This window comes from Pantherophis guttatus, chromosome 2, assembly GCF_059756535.1.
Source record: "Pantherophis guttatus breed Tessera chromosome 2, ASM5975653v1, whole genome shotgun sequence".
NCBI lineage: Eukaryota > Metazoa > Chordata > Lepidosauria > Squamata > Colubridae > Pantherophis > Pantherophis guttatus.
The window spans coordinates 62,824,419-62,842,416 of record NC_142064.1 but is presented as its reverse complement, the minus strand read 5'-3'; the positions used below and the strand labels follow the sequence as shown (position 1 = coordinate 62,842,416).

Here is a 17,998-nt window from a genome sequence, read left to right as displayed (position 1 = left end):
ATCCTGATTTTAATCTCAGGTAGAAATATGTGTTATGTTGCTTTTATAGATTAACCACATTTTGTTCCTGCATATTTAGTTGCTTATGAAATGTCAAACTATCCCGCCCATCTTTTAAATTACAGGTTAAAAAAAAACCCCAAAATACACATGACAGAGTCTGGGGGGGGGGAACCTGCTTAAAAAAAAAACAGAGAACGTTACACAAAAGGACCATCATTCCATGTAATCCAAGGCCTGGGAATAGAGCCAGGTTTTAATGGCTCATCTCAATGGGTCCAGGGTGGGTGATGAGGTGGGCCCTTTTTGGGTCCCAAAAGGTGACATTATTTAATGGATCAGACCAGGGTGAAATCTAAAATTTTCCCCTACTGGTACTGTGGGCGTAACTTGGTGGGCGTGGCAAGGGAAGGATACTGCAAAATCCCCATTCCCTCCCCAATCCTGGGGGAAGGATATTGCAAAATCTCCATTCCCTCCACACTCTGGTGGTATTTGCTGGTTCTCCGAACTACTCAAAATTTCTGCTACCGGTTCTCCAGAACCTGTCAGAACCTGCTGGATTTCACTCCTGGATCAGACCCAGAGCTTGCAAACTCTTGTGAGAACATATGAAGTAGCTTTCAAGGGGAGGGGGGGTACAGGGACAACAATCCAGCATGTTCCTTCCCTCCCTTATGAATGACCAGCAGTCCTCCACATAAAAAAAAAAAAACCCAACTCTGCATTATAGAATTTAAGACCAGAGGTTGCCATTGGCATGAGAGAAGCCCTAACAGACATAGAATTTGTATAGACCCTTCCAGAGCCAGAAACTAAGAGGAAACAAGCCCGGTTTGTAAAGAGATGATCATTTGATCTCAACATAAAAAGATGAGGTAGAAGCGGGAAGCATTGAGGGCCGATAAAAATTTCGTAGGACTCCCAAGTCCCTTCCTCCCCAGCCTTAGGAAGCCAAGGGCTTGAGAAGGGAGCGCCTTACTCCTCAGTTACCAGCATCTCTACGACTCGGGAACGAAATGGTCTGAACTTTACGGTGAAGGGGGAACTCAGATGTTTTCCATTATTGGCTTTGCAAGGTCAGTTTGAGTTTCCAACAGAGAGCACTGAGATTCAGCCGTTCAGTGGGGGGACTCCGCCTCTTCAGCTGATTTTTTTTCCCCTCTCCAGAAGACAACAGAGCTTCCTCCTTCCCCACCCCACCACCCTCCGTCACGTCCTAGCATCTCCCCCCCCCCACTCCTCCTCCTCTTCCCCCCTCCATCCCCAACAGGTCTGAGTACCTCTGGGCATCACGGGATCGGGAGTCACGCTTTTTCGCGGATTAGTTCTGACTCCGCCCTCGGGCCTTGGTAGCCAATCCGCGCGCCAGAAGGGGGCCGGGCCGCTTCAGGCTGAGCAGACTTAGAGCGAAGACCCCGGCCCGGAGACAGACAGAAAGAGCGAAGAGGGGCTCTTGGTCGCTGTTACAGGTAAGGCCGGTACGTGTTAGCTGGCGAGGGGTTTCCAACCTTTCTGTGGGGGGGGGAAGGGAAAGAGAGCGAGAGACCTTCGCCTCCAACAGCGCTTCTGAATTCTTGGTCCTGGACCGCGGAATTGGGGTATGAAATTAGGGATGCCAGAGAGCGTCGGTGGGTCTTCCTTTCTTTTTTACACCGGTTTCATCTCTCGGCCTTTCTGGGACCGGGAATCTTTTTAAGCATCAAAGCCGGCTGGATGACTTTAGGTCATTCTCCCTCTCTCTCTCTCTCTCTCTCTGAGTGTGTGTGTGTGCAACTCACGGGATGGAGATTGGGGGAGAGGGGAATCGAAGTGGGATTTATAAACGACTCGTTGTTTATAAAAAGAAGAAGGGGAAAAAAGAGTGGGGGAGGGGGAAACGATCTATGATCCATCCATCGCTTAGAAGCGGGAAGATCCGCATCGATTCCAGTGAAAAGTAAAATGTTTAAGGGAGCCTGGTGGTTCTTCGACTGAGTAAAGCTTTGGAGGCTTTTCTTTCCCCCCCGCCCCACTCCCTCCATGATCGCAGGAAGAAAGAAAAAAAACCCCAAAGCTGCCGATCGGCTGTTGTTGCCTTGGGAGCGGGGAGGAGGACCATCGTGCAAAAAAGCTGCTTCGCTTTGACTGCCGGGACCCGGCTCCCAACGATTTGCTTCCTCACCCTTCCGAGCCGAGGGCAACGAGGGCGCGCCTCTCTTTTTTTTAGTTGTTGGTCTCTGTTTACGAAAGCTAAGAAGAGATTGGCGTGAGTCCCGGGCGTAGAGGAATGTGCCTGTCCTGCGTCATCCTCGCTCTTTTTTTTTTTTTTTTTTGGGCGACTCCCTCTCCCTCCGTTTGTTTTGCCTTTTTTCCCCTTTCGACCTGGGCTTGCTTTCCTGTCTTTTCTCTGGAAGCCCGTCGGCTTGGACCGGTTGCCCCCCCTCCCACCCCCTCCCTCCCCAAATTCGTAGCTTGCATATCCCGGCCTTTTTTCTGTCTCTATCTCTCTCTCGCCTTGCCTGGCGGCGCCTGGAAAAGGGAGGGCTCGGGTATCTGTTTACTGGAGACGGGTCACGTGGCCGCAAGCGCCCCCCCTCCCTCGAGTCCCAGGAGGAGGCCCCCGCATCTCCGCCCGCCCCCCCTTCCACCCCCGCTTGGCAGTCAGGGCAGCGGAAGTGATTCCCGGAATATGGCAGGACGAGTCATTTAATGCGCTTTATGAGGAGTTATCACTCTCGTCCTTTACAACAACAACAACAAAAATCGTATCGGCGAACTGGGGAAATCGCTACAAAGTTTCCTCTCCTCTCTTCCCGCTGGGAGTAAGAACGGAGGGAAGCGATCCATCTGGCGGGAAGGGTGGATGGAGCAAAAAAGGCTGGACAAATAATCTAGTTCAGGGGTCTCCAACCTTGGCGACTTTAAGCCTGGTGGACTTCAACTCCCAGGATTCCCCAGCCGGCTGGGGAATCCTGGGAGTTGAAGTCCACCAGGCTTAAAGTCGCCAAGGTTGGAGACCCCTGACCTAGTTGGTACTGGTATATACAGGTTGTCCTCAATTTACAGCAGTTCATTTAGCGGCCGTTCAAAGTTACACAGGCACTGTAAAAAGGGACTCGTGGCCATTTTTTCACGGTCACCACCTTTGCAGCATCCCCATGATCATGGGATCAAAATTCAGATGCTCGGCAACTGGTTCACACTTTATGACCCGTTGCAGCATCCCAGGGGTCATGTGATCCCTTTTGTGACCCTCTTGACAAAACGGGGAAGCCGGATTGGTTTAACAATCGTCTTTACTAACTTTTATCAGCTGCAGGGATTCACTGAACAACGGTGGCAAGAAATGTTGTAAAATGGGGGCAAAGCTCAGTTAACCAATGTCTCACTTAGCCAACATAAATTTTGGGCTCGATTGCGGCCGTTAAGTCGAGGACTACCTGCAGTCACATCTTATCGTGCAATCGCATTCTGAATTGCCAAATTGACGGATATCTATTAGCACCCTTTGACTTCTCCGACTGACTGAAGTGAAGGATGGTGAAAGACAGGCAAAAGGGGAATAAATGAAAAGCAGTGCTAGTGGTATATGATCTGTGGTTGCCTGAATCACCTTCGTTCCCAAGTCTCATTCTAATGTTTTAGTTCTCCTTTTCCATCTCCCTTTCTTTCCAATGTTAAGGACTCTGTAGTATTACATCTCTTGAAAATAAGGAAGGGAGAGAAAGCAGGTTAATTACATTCTTAGCCCAGTTATTTAAATTTGGGGGGAGCATATCAAAATATGTTTTCCCTCTGTTCATTCAGCTATATTGCTACACACACTCAACCTAGGTTTCAAAGCCAAGACGTAGCTGTAAAGATACAGCTAACAATACACTTTTCTTATTGTACAGAAAGTAGAGTAGCCCATTCCATGTTGGTGCAAGGGAAAGAGAATTCTAATCTTCTTTAACTACGGCCCCACTTGAAGTTGTTGCTCTGAAAAGAGAAAGCGTTTGCTACTAAAATATCCCTATTCTTTAGTGGATCATTACCTATCTTGAAGAGCTAAGCAGAGTTGAATCTGGTTAATGTTTGGATGGGAGACTGTTGACTAGGAAGTAGAAAACAAACAGAACATCCCCCTGAGGTCAGCCAGGCTGGAGAATATCATTGACTTTCTGAAAATCCCTCCAGAACTGGTTGCACCATTAGTTCTAAGGACCTCAGGGAACTGGTGAATGAGTGAGGTGGCTCCATGGTTATTAAAATTTCCTCACCCGTTGTTTCTTTTCTTTTTTTTAGCTTTGTTTCTATAGTTTCAACACTTTCTAATAATTGTTATTTATATTAATTATTGTTTTTTTAGCTTTGTTGAACACAGCCGAGAGTAATTTGTTTTGTGATATGGACGGCTATATGAATTTGAAAAAAAAAACAAACCAGAAGAAAGTAGGGGCAAATCACTATTTTGTTGGCAAAACACCTCCACATGGATGTGTCCCTGTAGGCCACAGGAATCAAGCCACACCTGAAAGAGATTTTATCTTTACTTTTTGGCAATGGAATGGCAATTGTGAGGAATTTAAGGTGGATCACTTCCCTAATCCACACTTATTCCACGAATAAAACATGTAACTATGATTTAAAAATGTCATTTGATTCTTCCTCGCTTTGAGCTCCCTGTGAGTCAATGATCTTCCACAGTAACTTTCTTATAAAGTGGCTGCAAGGATAAAATTTGGGTCCCTCCCCTCAGAATTTACCTTTGAGCACTTTGAAAAAAGATAATACAATTACAATAATGAGTACATCATTTTGAGTTGATATACATTAATAATACTTCAGCTAAACGTGATTCATCGTTTGGGATTTTTTTTAATATAGTTTTCTTGTTTGTTTATTATTGCTGCTCAAGCCATAGCAGTGATGATAGGTGGTGTACAAGAATTAAAACCATTCAATAAATAAGTTGCTTTATGTATTGCTGCCCTCAATTAGTTGTTGTCAAATTGCAAAGTACCTACATAAAATCAAATTACTGATATGGGATGGGAGCCAGCGGCATTTCAACTAAATTTTCATAGTCATTGTTTGCTTTCACATTCATGAGTGCAGACAGTAGCTCCTTTGCGGCTGTGTTCACGAACTATACTAAGCTATTCTGCTTTGACACAAATTAATGCCTGCCTGGTTTGTCTCTATCAGGATGATGGAAGAGAGGTTGTATGTTTATTCTCATCTCATGTAGGAGAGATCTTTTTTTTCTAATTGCACAATTTTTTCACACTCTTTTTAGACATTTCATGATGAAGATCTATCTGTGCATTTTGGCCCTAAGTTTCGGGGTCTCCTTTGCTGCTCCAGGTTTAGATCCTGCTTTAGACAATCACTGGTTGAGCTGGAAAACATGGCACAGCAAGAACTATCATGAGGTGAGCCTCTTCTAAGATTTAAGAGCATGATTGCTTTGGTAATTGACAAGGTATAAAACATGTTTTTCTTGCAAAAAGTCAGGCATTAGAAATAGTTAATTAGGCACCGTTACAAATACATTTTAAAAAACATGGTGATTTGGTGTCTGGGCTAAATTATCAAAATGTGGTTTGAGATAATTATAGTTTTGAATCAAAGTTTCTGCAATAATTTAAATTGATAAATGGATTCCCTTTTGGAAATAGAATAGAATATAAGAGATATAAAAGTAAAAGAACAGCAGCTTGATTTGATGGTAATTTCCAAATTAAATTAATACAAACACTGACTAGAAAATCCTAGCAATAAAATTCTGCATATTTTGTTCCTCATTCATAGAAGGAAGAAGGCTGGAGGAGGATGATCTGGGAGAAGAATCTGAAAATGATTGAATTGCACAATCTGGACCACAGTCTAGGCAAACACAGTTACAGACTAGGAATGAATCATTTCGGAGACATGGTATGGATGGCCAAAATTGCAAGGCTGTTTTTCTTGAGTAATTGTTTGCATGTCACACTGATGAATCTCCTCTTTCTTCAGACTAATGAAGAATTTAGGCAAGTGATGAATGGCTTTAAGCAATCTCCATCTCAAAAGAAATATAAAGGATCACAATTTCTTGAGCCAAACTACTTGGAGGTTCCGAAATCGGTTGACTGGAGGGAGAAAGGTTACGTAACACCAGTAAAGGATCAGGTATGTGTCTTCCTTATTTTAATTGCCTTAAGGTAATTAGAGTAAAATTTATGATAGCCCTTGGAAATATTATTTTGAACAGATGTTCTACACCTAGAAGAGTAGGGAGAAAAAAATAATTGAAATACTAGAGGAGACAGAGCAGAGGTATATAATGATAATACAGGCAACTCAGAGAAATTTTGTTCCTTTTTTTCACATTGTGATATGACACAAAGAAGTATTTGAACAATACAGAGTTCTGTGGAATTGCTCCACCAGTATAAACAATTTTAAAAATAGATGGAATATATGAAATATATGGAATTTCAAGTTTTCAGTGACTTTTAGGAATGATAGCTGTATACCTCCTGAATCATAGGCAGTTTTTATTTATTTATTTATTTATTTATATGCCGCCCTTCTCCGGAGACTCAGGGCGGCTTAGAAGGCATTAAGCAATAGCCTTCATACTTTTGTATATTTTATACAAAGTCAGCTTATTGCCCCCACAAACCGGGTCCTCATTTTACCTACCTTAGAAAGGATGGAAAGCTGAGTCAACCTTGAGCCTGGTGAGAATTGAACTTGCAGTAATTGCAGGCAGCTGGAAGCTAAATACTACGTTTAACAGTAGCATTAGTCTGCTGCGCCACTCAGGCTCCTTTTAGATACACTTAGCCAGTGTATCTAAAATTCAAACTGCTAGGGTGCAATCATGGAAGAGACCTATCACGGTCTCACCTATGTTGACAAGCTTCATGAAGTCATCTGAAATAGCACGATGAAGAAAAAAAAAGTTTCATTTAGGCAGATCATCAGCCTGAGCCAGCAGAAGCTAAGCCAAATGCTTTTCAGCAGTGCTAGTTAAAAGTCAAGTTGCTTGTGCCAAGATCCCAAAGTAGTACGTACTTCACAAGGATGTTAACACTTCATGAGTTGTAGCATGTGGAGGCTTTTCCACCCTTTCTGACATAAGAATTGTTGAAGTGTTTGTTCATTCAGTCTTGCCTCTGAGAATGGAGAGAATAGTAGTGTTTTTTCTCATGTACTGCTTTGTGTAGTCTTACTCAGCCAGGAAATAAAAACATTGACTGTGGAAAAACTGCTAGCTAATTTGCTGACTATGCACTTTTATAATTTTGTTACTTACAAAGCTGACACTGGTCTTTGGGTAGATTCTGCGATCAAAGTTAAAGGCTGGAATCACACAAAGCTCTAATATAAGGTTAATTACCCAATTCCTGGCTTGGCAGAATGCATTGAAACATATAAGCTTCTGCTGGCTGGATTTCTAATATACTAAGCCACACAGAAACCCAGAATGTGGGGTGAATGCACCATTATAGAAAGTAGATAGGAGATGGCAGTCCAGAAGTTGAAATAGAAAGAGATTTAATAATTGCATGCGATAAAGGTTAATTGATAAGCAAAAAAAAAAAATGGAAACAACATTTGGAAGATGGGAGTTATTGTAGAGATAAGAAGGCAAAGCTCAAACTGAACCGAGAGAGAACAAGAACTAGGAGACAACTTATTTGCTAAAGCAACAAGTTACAATAAAGTACATCACAAATGTTTATTTTTTTAAAAAAAATTAATGCATGTTCCATTTCACCTCAGGGTCAGTGTGGATCTTGCTGGGCATTCAGTGCAACTGGTTCTCTTGAAGGACAGCACTTCCGCAAAACTGGCAAGCTGGTTTCTTTGAGTGAACAAAATCTGGTTGACTGTTCTGGGCCAGAAGGAAACCAGGGCTGTAATGGAGGACTCATGGACCAAGCTTTCCAGTACATCAAGGATAACAATGGCATTGACTCCGAGGAATCATATCCATACGTTGGAAAGGTAAAAAGTCACATTGAATCAAGTCATGTCCCTTTGTTTAGGTCATTGATCAGGAAAACAAAGCTTTCAAAACCAGGATTATATCTGTTCATCTTGATTTATATTTTGGTTTACTTTATTGTCATTGCATCTCGTACAACGAAATTAAATGCCATCTTTAGTGTACATCATACATAAGAAAGCTATAAAAATAAAACAAACACACATCCTTCACATTCTATTGAATTGAATTGAAAACTCCTGATACTGCATTAATATTCACTATACAGTAGAGTTCAGTATAGTTACTGTTCTGGGATAGAAGATGTTTTTCAGCCTATTTTGTTTCAGTCCTTTTTTTTTTTTTGTCCTGTACCGTCTGCCAGATGGTAATAGTTCAAAAAAAAAAAGGGTGCCCAGATGGATCTTTAAGAATGTTTTGAACTTTCTTAAGGGAGCGGGAGCTCTTCCAAGGAGGGGAGAGAGCAACCAATGATCCTCTGGGCAACGATGTTAACCCTCAGTCCTACCTGCCACTGCAATTGGCAAACCATACACAAGTCATCACATAACTTTGTTGGTAGAACCCCTTGATCCTTTTCTAGTCATCCACACAAAGGCAGATTGGAAACAATTATCAAATTGTTGACTGAATGGTTGATAAATACAGTAGTAACTCCTTTTGGGTTGGACATAGAACTTGTTTTTCTACTTGATTTGAAAAATAGAACATTTGGTAAACTGGATTGTTCCAGGAAGTTTATGACGTGATATAATCAGTTCATCTTACTCATGCAAAGAAAATAACTATCACAAAATCTTTCTGGCTGTTTGAAATTCACAATGGAAAATTAAGACAGGGCTATATTTATAGATGAGCTAATTTGTATGTATATTACCTGCAGTCTTTTCTTAGTTTTACTGCATTTTGTATTTACACTGCATGCAGTATGAGAATGATCAGAAAGAAAGAAACATTGTATGATAATAGGATATTAATATCTGCAGATGAACTAAGATGGTAATTCTACCTTGTTTTACGGTTCATTGCCTTTTCTTATTTATGCAGTCCAGAGATCCGTAGCTTCATATAGCTTAATATTAATCATGGGTAGCCAAAAGATATAAAGCATGTTCTAAAGCAAGCCATATTCAGCTATACTTGCTAATTGTCCTCCAGATACTATCTCAACTACCATTTTGCACCTTTCTGTTCTTTACATGTTTAAAAAAAGTGGCTGGCCAAATTGAAATCCTTGCATTCAGGGTAAGAAAAGCCAGAATCATCTTTAGCCCTTTGAATCTTTGATTCACTCCCTCACAACCATTCATATGGAGGAAGGGGGAAACAGCTCATTTTTACAATTGTTCTACCTTGAGCCAAAAGCAAAAGTTGATCCTTGGTTAACTTTCAATCTGGATGTTGTTTCAGGCCTTGATTGAGTAGATCAGACCCTGGATTGTAGTTAATGTGTGGGCCTTGATTACTAGGCTTTGACCTAGATTCAGATTGCTACCTGACTTTGGATATTCAAATATTTCGTATGAGGAGTTCAGAAATGGAATAAATATATACTTTTCTTCTGAATGAGCTGTGTGTAAAAACTTTTGATTTTAAACCCATTTCAAATTCAAAAGACCTTTTTTACGTTTGAAAAAAAAACCTGTTTAAATCATTCTGGTTCAAGTTTTGAACCAGACCACACTTTTGAGTGTGAAATAACTGCTTTAAACACAAAATGGGCATTTGTTGCATAAATTTTGCTTCAGTTTGTTTGTTATACCCCCTAGTCTATTGTATTCTTACCTTCTATAGATGAAATAGCTTGAAAAATTGCCATGTCTGCAATTTTTATAACTTTTTTCTTCTGGGTGTGTGAAATAGACATTTTGTGCACATCTGTTTTGTTTGTTTTATAGCAGAACTAGCTAACACCTTGAAAAATAGAGCTTGGCTCTTAACCTCGGCACTGATTTTTTTTCTTTTAAGGACGAGGAAGATTGCTTGTATAAGCCTGAATACAACTCTGCTAATGATACTGGCTTTGTGGACATCCCCGAAGGACGGGAAAGAGCTTTGATGAAGGCAGTGGCTGCAGTAGGACCAGTCTCTGTAGCTATTGATGCGAGCCACTCCTCTTTCCAGTTCTATGAATCTGGTGAGGATTTGTGAAAACATAGGCTTTTGAATGAATGTAGTAGTCTACCAAGATGCACTGGTTAAAATTCCCATCCGTCTCAACCATCATTGTCACTGTTGCTTGGAGTTGGGCTCTACAGTTCAAGAAGGCTCAGGTTTGGGAAAATGTGGAATAAAGTGTTGGAGGTATGCATGAAATGGGAAATAACTAAGAAGGTTCCAGAGCGCTTTAATAGCCCCCAATTCATTTGATATAGGAGCAAAATACACACACACACACACACACACACACACCATGCATGCCTTAATTCAGGTGTGAATTATCTAAAAGCAAACGTTCTTTGTACAGAATGGCTCATGCACAATTATACAGGGTATTGTGTGTCCCTTGTAACTACTGTGAATAATTGCTAATTATGTTAGGAGTAACACCAGCATATCCATGAGTTCAGAACATTTCCAGTTTGATTTTTCTTAATGAAAAAGCATAACTACACCCTATAATTTGCTTGACAGTAATTATTGAGGAATCCATTCAACTTGGCTTGGATTTCTTAATAACTGTTATTTGTGCCTATTTCTCCATTACTCACTCTGTTCTCCAGGATTAAGGAGGGATATATTGGATAGAGGAACACCCAAAGCTTTATAATAGACAAGCAATCAGGAAAGGGCCTCTTCTGCCATGCAAAGAATAGCAAGGTGGAACATCACTGTGCTTCTTGATCTTCTCCAAAATCCAGAAAGAGCTAACAGTCCCTTATCCAGAAAGATCTGCATATGTTAGGGGAGCTTTGATTACAGAGGATCCAAAGCTTGCTTAATTTTGTGCTGAACTTTTTGTAAAATATATTTTGTGATGGTTCTACCTTCGACAAAATCTACCTAACAATAAAGTTCCTTCCTTTAATTTTGCAAGTTAGGTGGAAGGAGATTGTACTTTGTGAGATGATATATTATGGATTTTGAAATTTTGTTCCTATTTCTTCTTCTGGCACTATTTAGTTTGGGCATTATTCATTATTTTGAGCAAACGTTGGACACCATATAAATTGGAAAAAGCATAGCCTTTAGCTCACTAGAAGAAACACTTTTCTTTGTTATTGAATATATCATTTGGTGATTGGACTGCAAGATAGCCTACTAGGACATATATCTTATCAACCTTTGTCCAAACACTTCATGGAAGTAGATAATGTCAAGCTAAGTCAAACTGAAGATCCATCATGGCTTAGTATGAACTTCTCTGTTTCTAGAGAAGTTACTGATTTTTGGAAGTTAACCAACTGTTCTAATTCTAGGTGTTTACTATGAACCACAGTGCAATAGTGAAGAACTGGATCATGGTGTTCTTGTTGTTGGCTATGGCCATGAAGGTACCGATGACGATAACAGGAAGAAGTATTGGATAGTTAAAAACAGGTATGCTTAAAATATTTAGGAGTTTTTCCTCTTTCAAATGCAGGGCTTACTAACAGTAAGGTATGCGAGATATTAAACATAGATAGTCCTCAGTTAACCGTATTCGGGAAATCTGTTGCTAAGTGACATGACTACATTGATTTAGGATAGCAGTTGTGGTCATTGCATGTGGTTGTTAAGCACAACATCACATGACCATGACTTCCTGCCAGCTTCCCAATTGGCTTTGCTTGTTGGAAGCCAGCAGTGAAAGTTACAATTGGTGATCGTGTAACTATGGAATTCTGTGACCATTGTAAGTTATGTGCAAGTTTCCAAGCACCAAATTGCGATGATATCACCGTGAGAAAACTGATGGCCGCATTTTTAAGGACTGGCTGTAAGTCTTATTCAGTGTCATTGTAACTTCAAAAGGCTACTGAACAATTGGTCACTAAACAAAGACTACCTTTCCCTTCATTCCAACCAATTGTAGAATCCTGAAAAAGTTAAGTCTCAAGATGTATTTCAAGTTGGTGCCCTCCAGCTCTTCCTTTATTTATTTATTTATTTGATTATATTTATATGCCGCCCTTCTCCCAAAGGACTCGGGGAGGTCCTTTGGAAAAACCACAGAACAATAGTTAATAAATTAATTTAAGTTAATTAAAATAATCCAATTGAAACCCTTAGAGAACTAAAAACTCCCAGCAGATCAGACTATTTGTTTTTGGGTCCTGCTTGTGAGATCTGAGGTCCATTCTTGTATTAATGTAAATAGTTGTAAAGTCCTGGTAATTAACAATATAAACAATAACATTAGCTTAAAAAAAATCTCAACAGGCTAATGACTGCTTTTGAATGATAATGTCACGCACTGAAAATATAATTTATTTGTATTGTTCAGCCAAGTCGTTTCATAACCATTTTATGTGTGAACTGATTTATGGGTGAATGCAGTCATCTGAGCTACGAACTGCATTCAATTTTTGTTGTTATCTTCATTTTAAATAAACTAAAATCCATAAAGAGCTGTAGTATGGTAGCTATAGTGCTGAACTAGCACAGGGGAGCGCTGGGTTTTCAATCTATGGGAATGTTATGCATGCTTCCTTGAACTTCTGAAGAAGAGGCAGGAGATATACATGTTAGCAAAACAAATGAAAAGAGAGCGAGTGTATAGATTGGTCAGAAAATATTACTAACTATCCTCTCTAAAAGGGTGGCATGTTGGATTATGGGTTACAGTACTGCGTGATAACTTTTGATAACAAACTACATTCCAAAAAGAATCTTGGCAGAGTAGAAAGATTCCTAACACACTCTTGTTCTTTTCAGCTGGAGTGAAAAATGGGGAGACCAAGGCTATATATACATGGCTAAAGACCGAAGCAACCACTGTGGAATAGCTACAGCAGCTAGTTACCCCTTGGTATAATTGTGCAAAGAAAGGTGTCACCTGGGACAACCAGAGCCATCTTAGATTAACAGAAAGATTGAACCACTGGAATAAGGTCTCCAGCTTGTTGGTCTCTCTTGGCACATTCTGGGGCCACCAAAGTATTCAGGCACCGAAAGGATTTTGAACTGACAATTGCACACGTTTTTTTTAATATAATAGATTGTATCAGTTTCTTCTGAGAACCGAGTTGTGATTTGAATTTTTTTTTTTACCTTGAAACTCTCTGATGTTTACTTGATGGCGAGAGAAGCCTTCTTTTTTAAAACTTTCATTGTAAATGCTGCTTATGAGTCCAAGCTTTGTAATATTGATAGCTTGCAGCCAACTATTTTATTTTTTAAAACTGCAACTTGCACAAAGTGTTACAGCACCCGGAAATAAATACTGAACATTTCAATACCTTTGTTATGAGCTTTGAGTTTTATTTGCATTAAACTTCTTTTTTTTTTATCATTTTGGGTCAGTTGAAACAGTCATTTTCTGGAGTGGTTAAATTTGTTTATTACCGGTTGTTGTTTCCCAAGCAAGGCCATTTCCTGAAAGGAAGGCAAAGGAGAATGTTCCTCCTTTCTCCCTTATCTCAGTAAATTCTCTCGTCTGTTTGGTTGTTTTATACAACCAGCAATATCCAATTAGGGAAAACGTGAACAAAATGCAAGCAGTAATATTTAGCTATATTGGAGTTTCTTTGCTCAAGTTTAGAAAAGCTAGAGTCAGGAACGACTAGCACATATGTGCGAGGGGAACCTTTACCTTTTATCTTTAGAAAAGCACTTATCATAGAATTGCCTGCCAGTGATATGGGTGATTTCAGAAGTAGATTGGCAGGGACAAAAACAGCTAATATGGATGCAATTATAATGCCACACTTTGCCATCCGTAAACAGAAAGCCAGTTAGGTGTGGTGGTATAAAACACAGCACCAGGGGCTAAGAGACACTGAGAACAACTGCTAGGCACAAAAGCCAGCTGAATGATTTGGGGCCATGGCAAAATCTCTTTAAAAATGTTGCCAAGAAAATATTACTGGTCTGTGCAAGTAGTCCTCAAGAATCAAGATTGACTTGAAGAATCAGAACAAGAAGTAATTCCAATGGCAACAGTTTTGAGGAAATATGAAAGTGTGTCCAGGAGTTGAGGGCGGTTTCAAGATTTGACAATGCAATCTTGTCTATTTTGAAGAAATTATCAAGTCAATAAAGGCTTCTCTAACTTTTTTAAATGGAATTTTTTAATAAGAGTGTATATTCATTGATGATTGCACAAAAAAACGGAATCCTGAGAAAGTATGAAGAACTGATCCATGACAATTTAGTAGACATGACTTAAATGATTCTGCAAACTCTTTTTCTGTAGATTTCTTAGATTAGGCCTGGACTTAATCCTTGTGCCCCTTAAAGGTTTGCCTTTGTTTTTGCTAGTCGTGGCTTGGTAAGCAAGGTTTTTCCCCTGCCCTGATTGACGATTAGTAAGTTGATCATTATGTTCTTGTGAAGTAAGCCAACCTGATCCCTAACTTATTGACTCAGAAATTGGTCACACTAAACTGAGCAGGACTTCCTTCTGAATGCACGCGCTGGAAAACAGCAGCCTAAATTGTGTACAACGCTGAGTTAATGTAAAATGAGCCCTGATTTCTTGTAACACTTTTCAAGCCATTTGTTTATATCAGCAAAACCATCTAAAAAACATCCCACATGAATGTCAGTGACAGGAAAGCATATTGTTTTCTGTAAAAAGATCCGAAGCATCAAAGGTTTGACTACAACAGGAAATGGAACACTTCTGAAGGCTGGCAAGTTTGAAATGGGAGAGGATGAGGTTAAATGTGCTGAGAATGCATTCCAAAATGAAGCGTCCTGGCCCTCGCCCCATGTTTTGCTTTCAAACACAATAGCACATGATTGTGAATAGGATATCTTGGCATTTTTCCCTTAGTGCTAAACTTCTGCTGGAAGTTAAACAGTAATTGGCAGAGAAGTGGCCCAAGGACAACCTCTTTACAGGTACATTCCTTGAGTAAGAATTTTTGCTGCTATGACTGCCTCCCCATGGATATAGGCAGGCTGGTTTTAATAATTTATCTTATTCAAATCATATTGGGTGGTTAACAATTTTAAAAACAGCAAATAAAAAACCTCCCTTTTTATGTCTCCATAATCCCTTAATTCTGGGTAAGAGTGACTGGATAAAGAACTGAGTGTTTACCAGCTGGATGTTCTTCCTGACACCACGGAGTTCATAGCAGATTTTTTTTTTCTTTGCACCCTAGGAAACTAGGGTTTCCTAGGGCGCAACTAGAATTAAACTCTAGTTGCCGCTAACTAGAATTAAACTCAACCTTCCTCGTGGGAGGCGAGCGTCTTCACCATAGGCCAGAGTTCCCCAATCTTTCTGGCTTTGTGGACTGGGGGAGAGGGGATGATTTTTTGTGAGCTGCAGGCATGCATGCATGCAGCTCCATTTGCGGGAGTAGCAGGCATGTGTGCCAGTCACACAAATGGAGCACGCGCAAATGGGGATGCATGGGCATGTGTGCTCGCCTAACGCTTCCATGGCCCAGTTTGTGGCACAGTTAATGGACCGCGACCCGGGGGTAAGGAATCCCTGCCACAGGCCACCATGCCACTCTTTAAAAACAGCAAGTAAATACATATAAAAAGCTTGGGAAAAACAAGAGCACACCAATACATATGCACAAATATATACCTGCACACATACTGACTAGTAGCCTGCGAGTCAAAATTAGCTCTGCATATATCAACATAGAATGGTTAATATAACCAAGCAGAGCTGGTTAAGGATCTTTTTAAAGGCCAGCAGGATCAGAGCTATCAACATACTGCTGTTGTTCTGCAGGCCAGGCATTGAGTTGCATGAATATAATCCATAAAATATGTAATATGGCAACTTTGTCTTCTTTTGTTCAGATTGGATATGTAGGGCATACTAATTGGGAATTCTAAATACTGCAATTCAAACACACCAAGAATTCAGATTGGGGAAATTAGATAATGAAGTCTTTTAAAAATTAAAATGGAAGAAATATGAAAGATCAAAACGGAATAGAGTCTCCCTTTGGCCCACAAATGAAATAAATCAAAGGTGTAAGTTATTAAGCAAGTTATTGTGAGAATTTTTTTTCCTAAAAAGAACCAGGTAAATGCAAATGAGTAATATTGCTAAAGAGGACGCAATGGGTCATTGGCTAAGACATTGAGCTTGTTGATCAGAAAGGTCGGCAGTTCGGCGGTTCGAATCCCTAGCGCCGCATAACAGAGTGAGCTCCCATTACTTGCCCCAGTTTCTGCCAACCTAGCAGTTCAAAAACATAAAAATGCAAGTAGAAAAATAGGGACCACCTTGCTGGGAAGGTAACAGCATTCCGTGTGCCTTTGGCATTTAGTCATGCCGGCAGAAATGGAGATGAGTACTGCCCCCTAGAATCGGGAACGACTAGCATGTATGTGCAAGGGGAACATTTACTTTTACCTTAATATTGCTAAGGCTGTAGTGAAGAGGGTTTTTAGTTACAGTATGTGCATGATCATATTAGCAGTAAATTTTCACTTACTTACCTGGAAGATATGAAAAAAAAATTCAGACTATCTGAAATAAATAGAGGCTATTTTTCAAACTAAGCAAATCAAGTCAACTGTAATAAAATTGAATGGAATCATTTCAATTTCTCCTAAATCCCTCTCTAGAGGATCCTCTGTCTTGTTCAAATCACATTTCTTCTAGCAAAACTTGTGCTGGCAAGATTCAAGCTACCCACAATAGCTTTGCACAGCAGAGTCAGCCTTCAGGCAACCTACAGTCAGCTGATTACTAGTCACAGACAATTTTGCTGATATAACCAAACTAGTCAGGAAAAAACAGACTTGTGTGTAAGGGCTCTGTTGCAATTTTAAGATTCCACAGTTTTGCTCCAGGAGATTCTTCAAAATAAATGTTCCTCTTTGTCGCTCGAGTAGGAGGGAGGTATGATTACACAAGAACTGGACAAAACATAGATTTACTTAGTCCACTTCCTTTAAAAAAAACATGCACTCAAGGACAGCGAACCTTGAACATTGAGTTGCTCAGAGAAAACAAATGTTTTGATCTCGATTAGCCCCTCACGTTCACATAAAGAAAGACTGAATACAGTTAGGAATAGTAATCAAAGCAAATATGCTCTTAATTAGAAACCTATTATTAAGCTATTACATACACAGAATTGGGAGAATAATTGGGAGAATATCTTTTCTCTTATATGTACTTCAGTACTGAGATAACAAGGATATCCTGGAATAGATAACACAGGCATGGTACTAGTTGCTAATTTCTTTTGTCATGCTTTGTGCTGTTTTTCTAGCTATTACTCATTCAGTATTTTTGAAACTGTCACGCACAAATCCTGGGATTAATCTAAGACAGGTAAAGGTAAAGGTTTCCCTCACACATATGTGCTAGTTGTTCCTGACTAGGGGGCAGTGCTCATCTCCATTTCAAAGCTGAAGAGCCAGCACTGTCCGAAGATGTCTCCATGGTCATGTGGCCAGCACGACTAAACGCCAAAGGTGCATGGAACGCTGTTACCTTCCCACCAAAGGTGGTCCCTATTTTTTCTACTTGCACTTTTTATGTGCTTTCGAACTGCTAGGTTGGCAGAAGCTGGGACAAATAACGGGAACTCACCCCATTGCGTGGCACTAAGGATTCAAACTGCCAAACCGCTGACCTTTCGATCAACAAACTCAGCGCCTTAGCCACTGAGCCACTGCGTCCTTTCATCTAAGACAAGATCATTACTATTTACTATTTCTTCTTATACATGACTATAACTGTTTCAGGAAAATCAGTAGGAATTTTCTGTTGTTATGCTTGTTACTGCTTGTACTATACTGCATTATCTCCTGTTCATTTCAATTATTTCAATAAACTCATAAGTTAAATCTTTTAAACAATTGTGCGTATGTGGTTGGAAAAAGGTAGAAAAATGATCAGATTAAAATCAGAAGTAACCTAGCACTGATTGAAAAATTGAACATATCTTATAAAAGTTA

The 17,998-nt window shown here is 40.1% G+C and overlaps 1 protein-coding gene across 2 annotated transcripts; it reads left to right on the top strand.

The window, feature by feature from the left end:
• The first annotated feature begins 1,149 nt into the window (after nucleotides 1-1,149).
• Nucleotides 1,150-13,346, top strand: CTSL (cathepsin L). 2 transcript variants are annotated; one of them, XM_060690569.2, is made up of 8 exons: nucleotides 1,150-1,472; nucleotides 5,264-5,399; nucleotides 5,779-5,901; nucleotides 5,983-6,138; nucleotides 7,741-7,965; nucleotides 9,935-10,103; nucleotides 11,386-11,506; nucleotides 12,824-13,346. In XM_060690569.2, exons 2-8 carry the CDS (start codon nucleotides 5,271-5,273, stop codon nucleotides 12,921-12,923), a joined length of 1,023 nt encoding a protein of 340 aa, XP_060546552.2. In that variant the 5' UTR covers nucleotides 1,150-1,472; nucleotides 5,264-5,270; the 3' UTR covers nucleotides 12,924-13,346. The 2 variants fall into 2 exon arrangements, with proteins under 2 accessions (XP_060546552.2, XP_060546553.2); XM_060690570.2 differs by having other exon boundaries at nucleotides 1,350-1,481.
• The last annotated feature ends 4,652 nt before the right edge of the window (nucleotides 13,347-17,998 follow it).

Bases quoted from the DNA above. Each gene is read 5' to 3' on its own strand.
- CTSL (XM_060690569.2), top strand. From the start codon at position 5,271: ATGATGAAGATCTATCTGTGCATTTTGGCCCTAAGTTTCGGGGTCTCC. The intron at 7,966-9,934 runs GTAAAAAGTCAC...TTTTCTTTTAAG, and splicing joins CATATCCATACGTTGGAAAG to GACGAGGAAGATTGCTTGTA. The intron at 11,507-12,823 runs GTATGCTTAAAA...TGTTCTTTTCAG, and splicing joins TATTGGATAGTTAAAAACAG to CTGGAGTGAAAAATGGGGAG.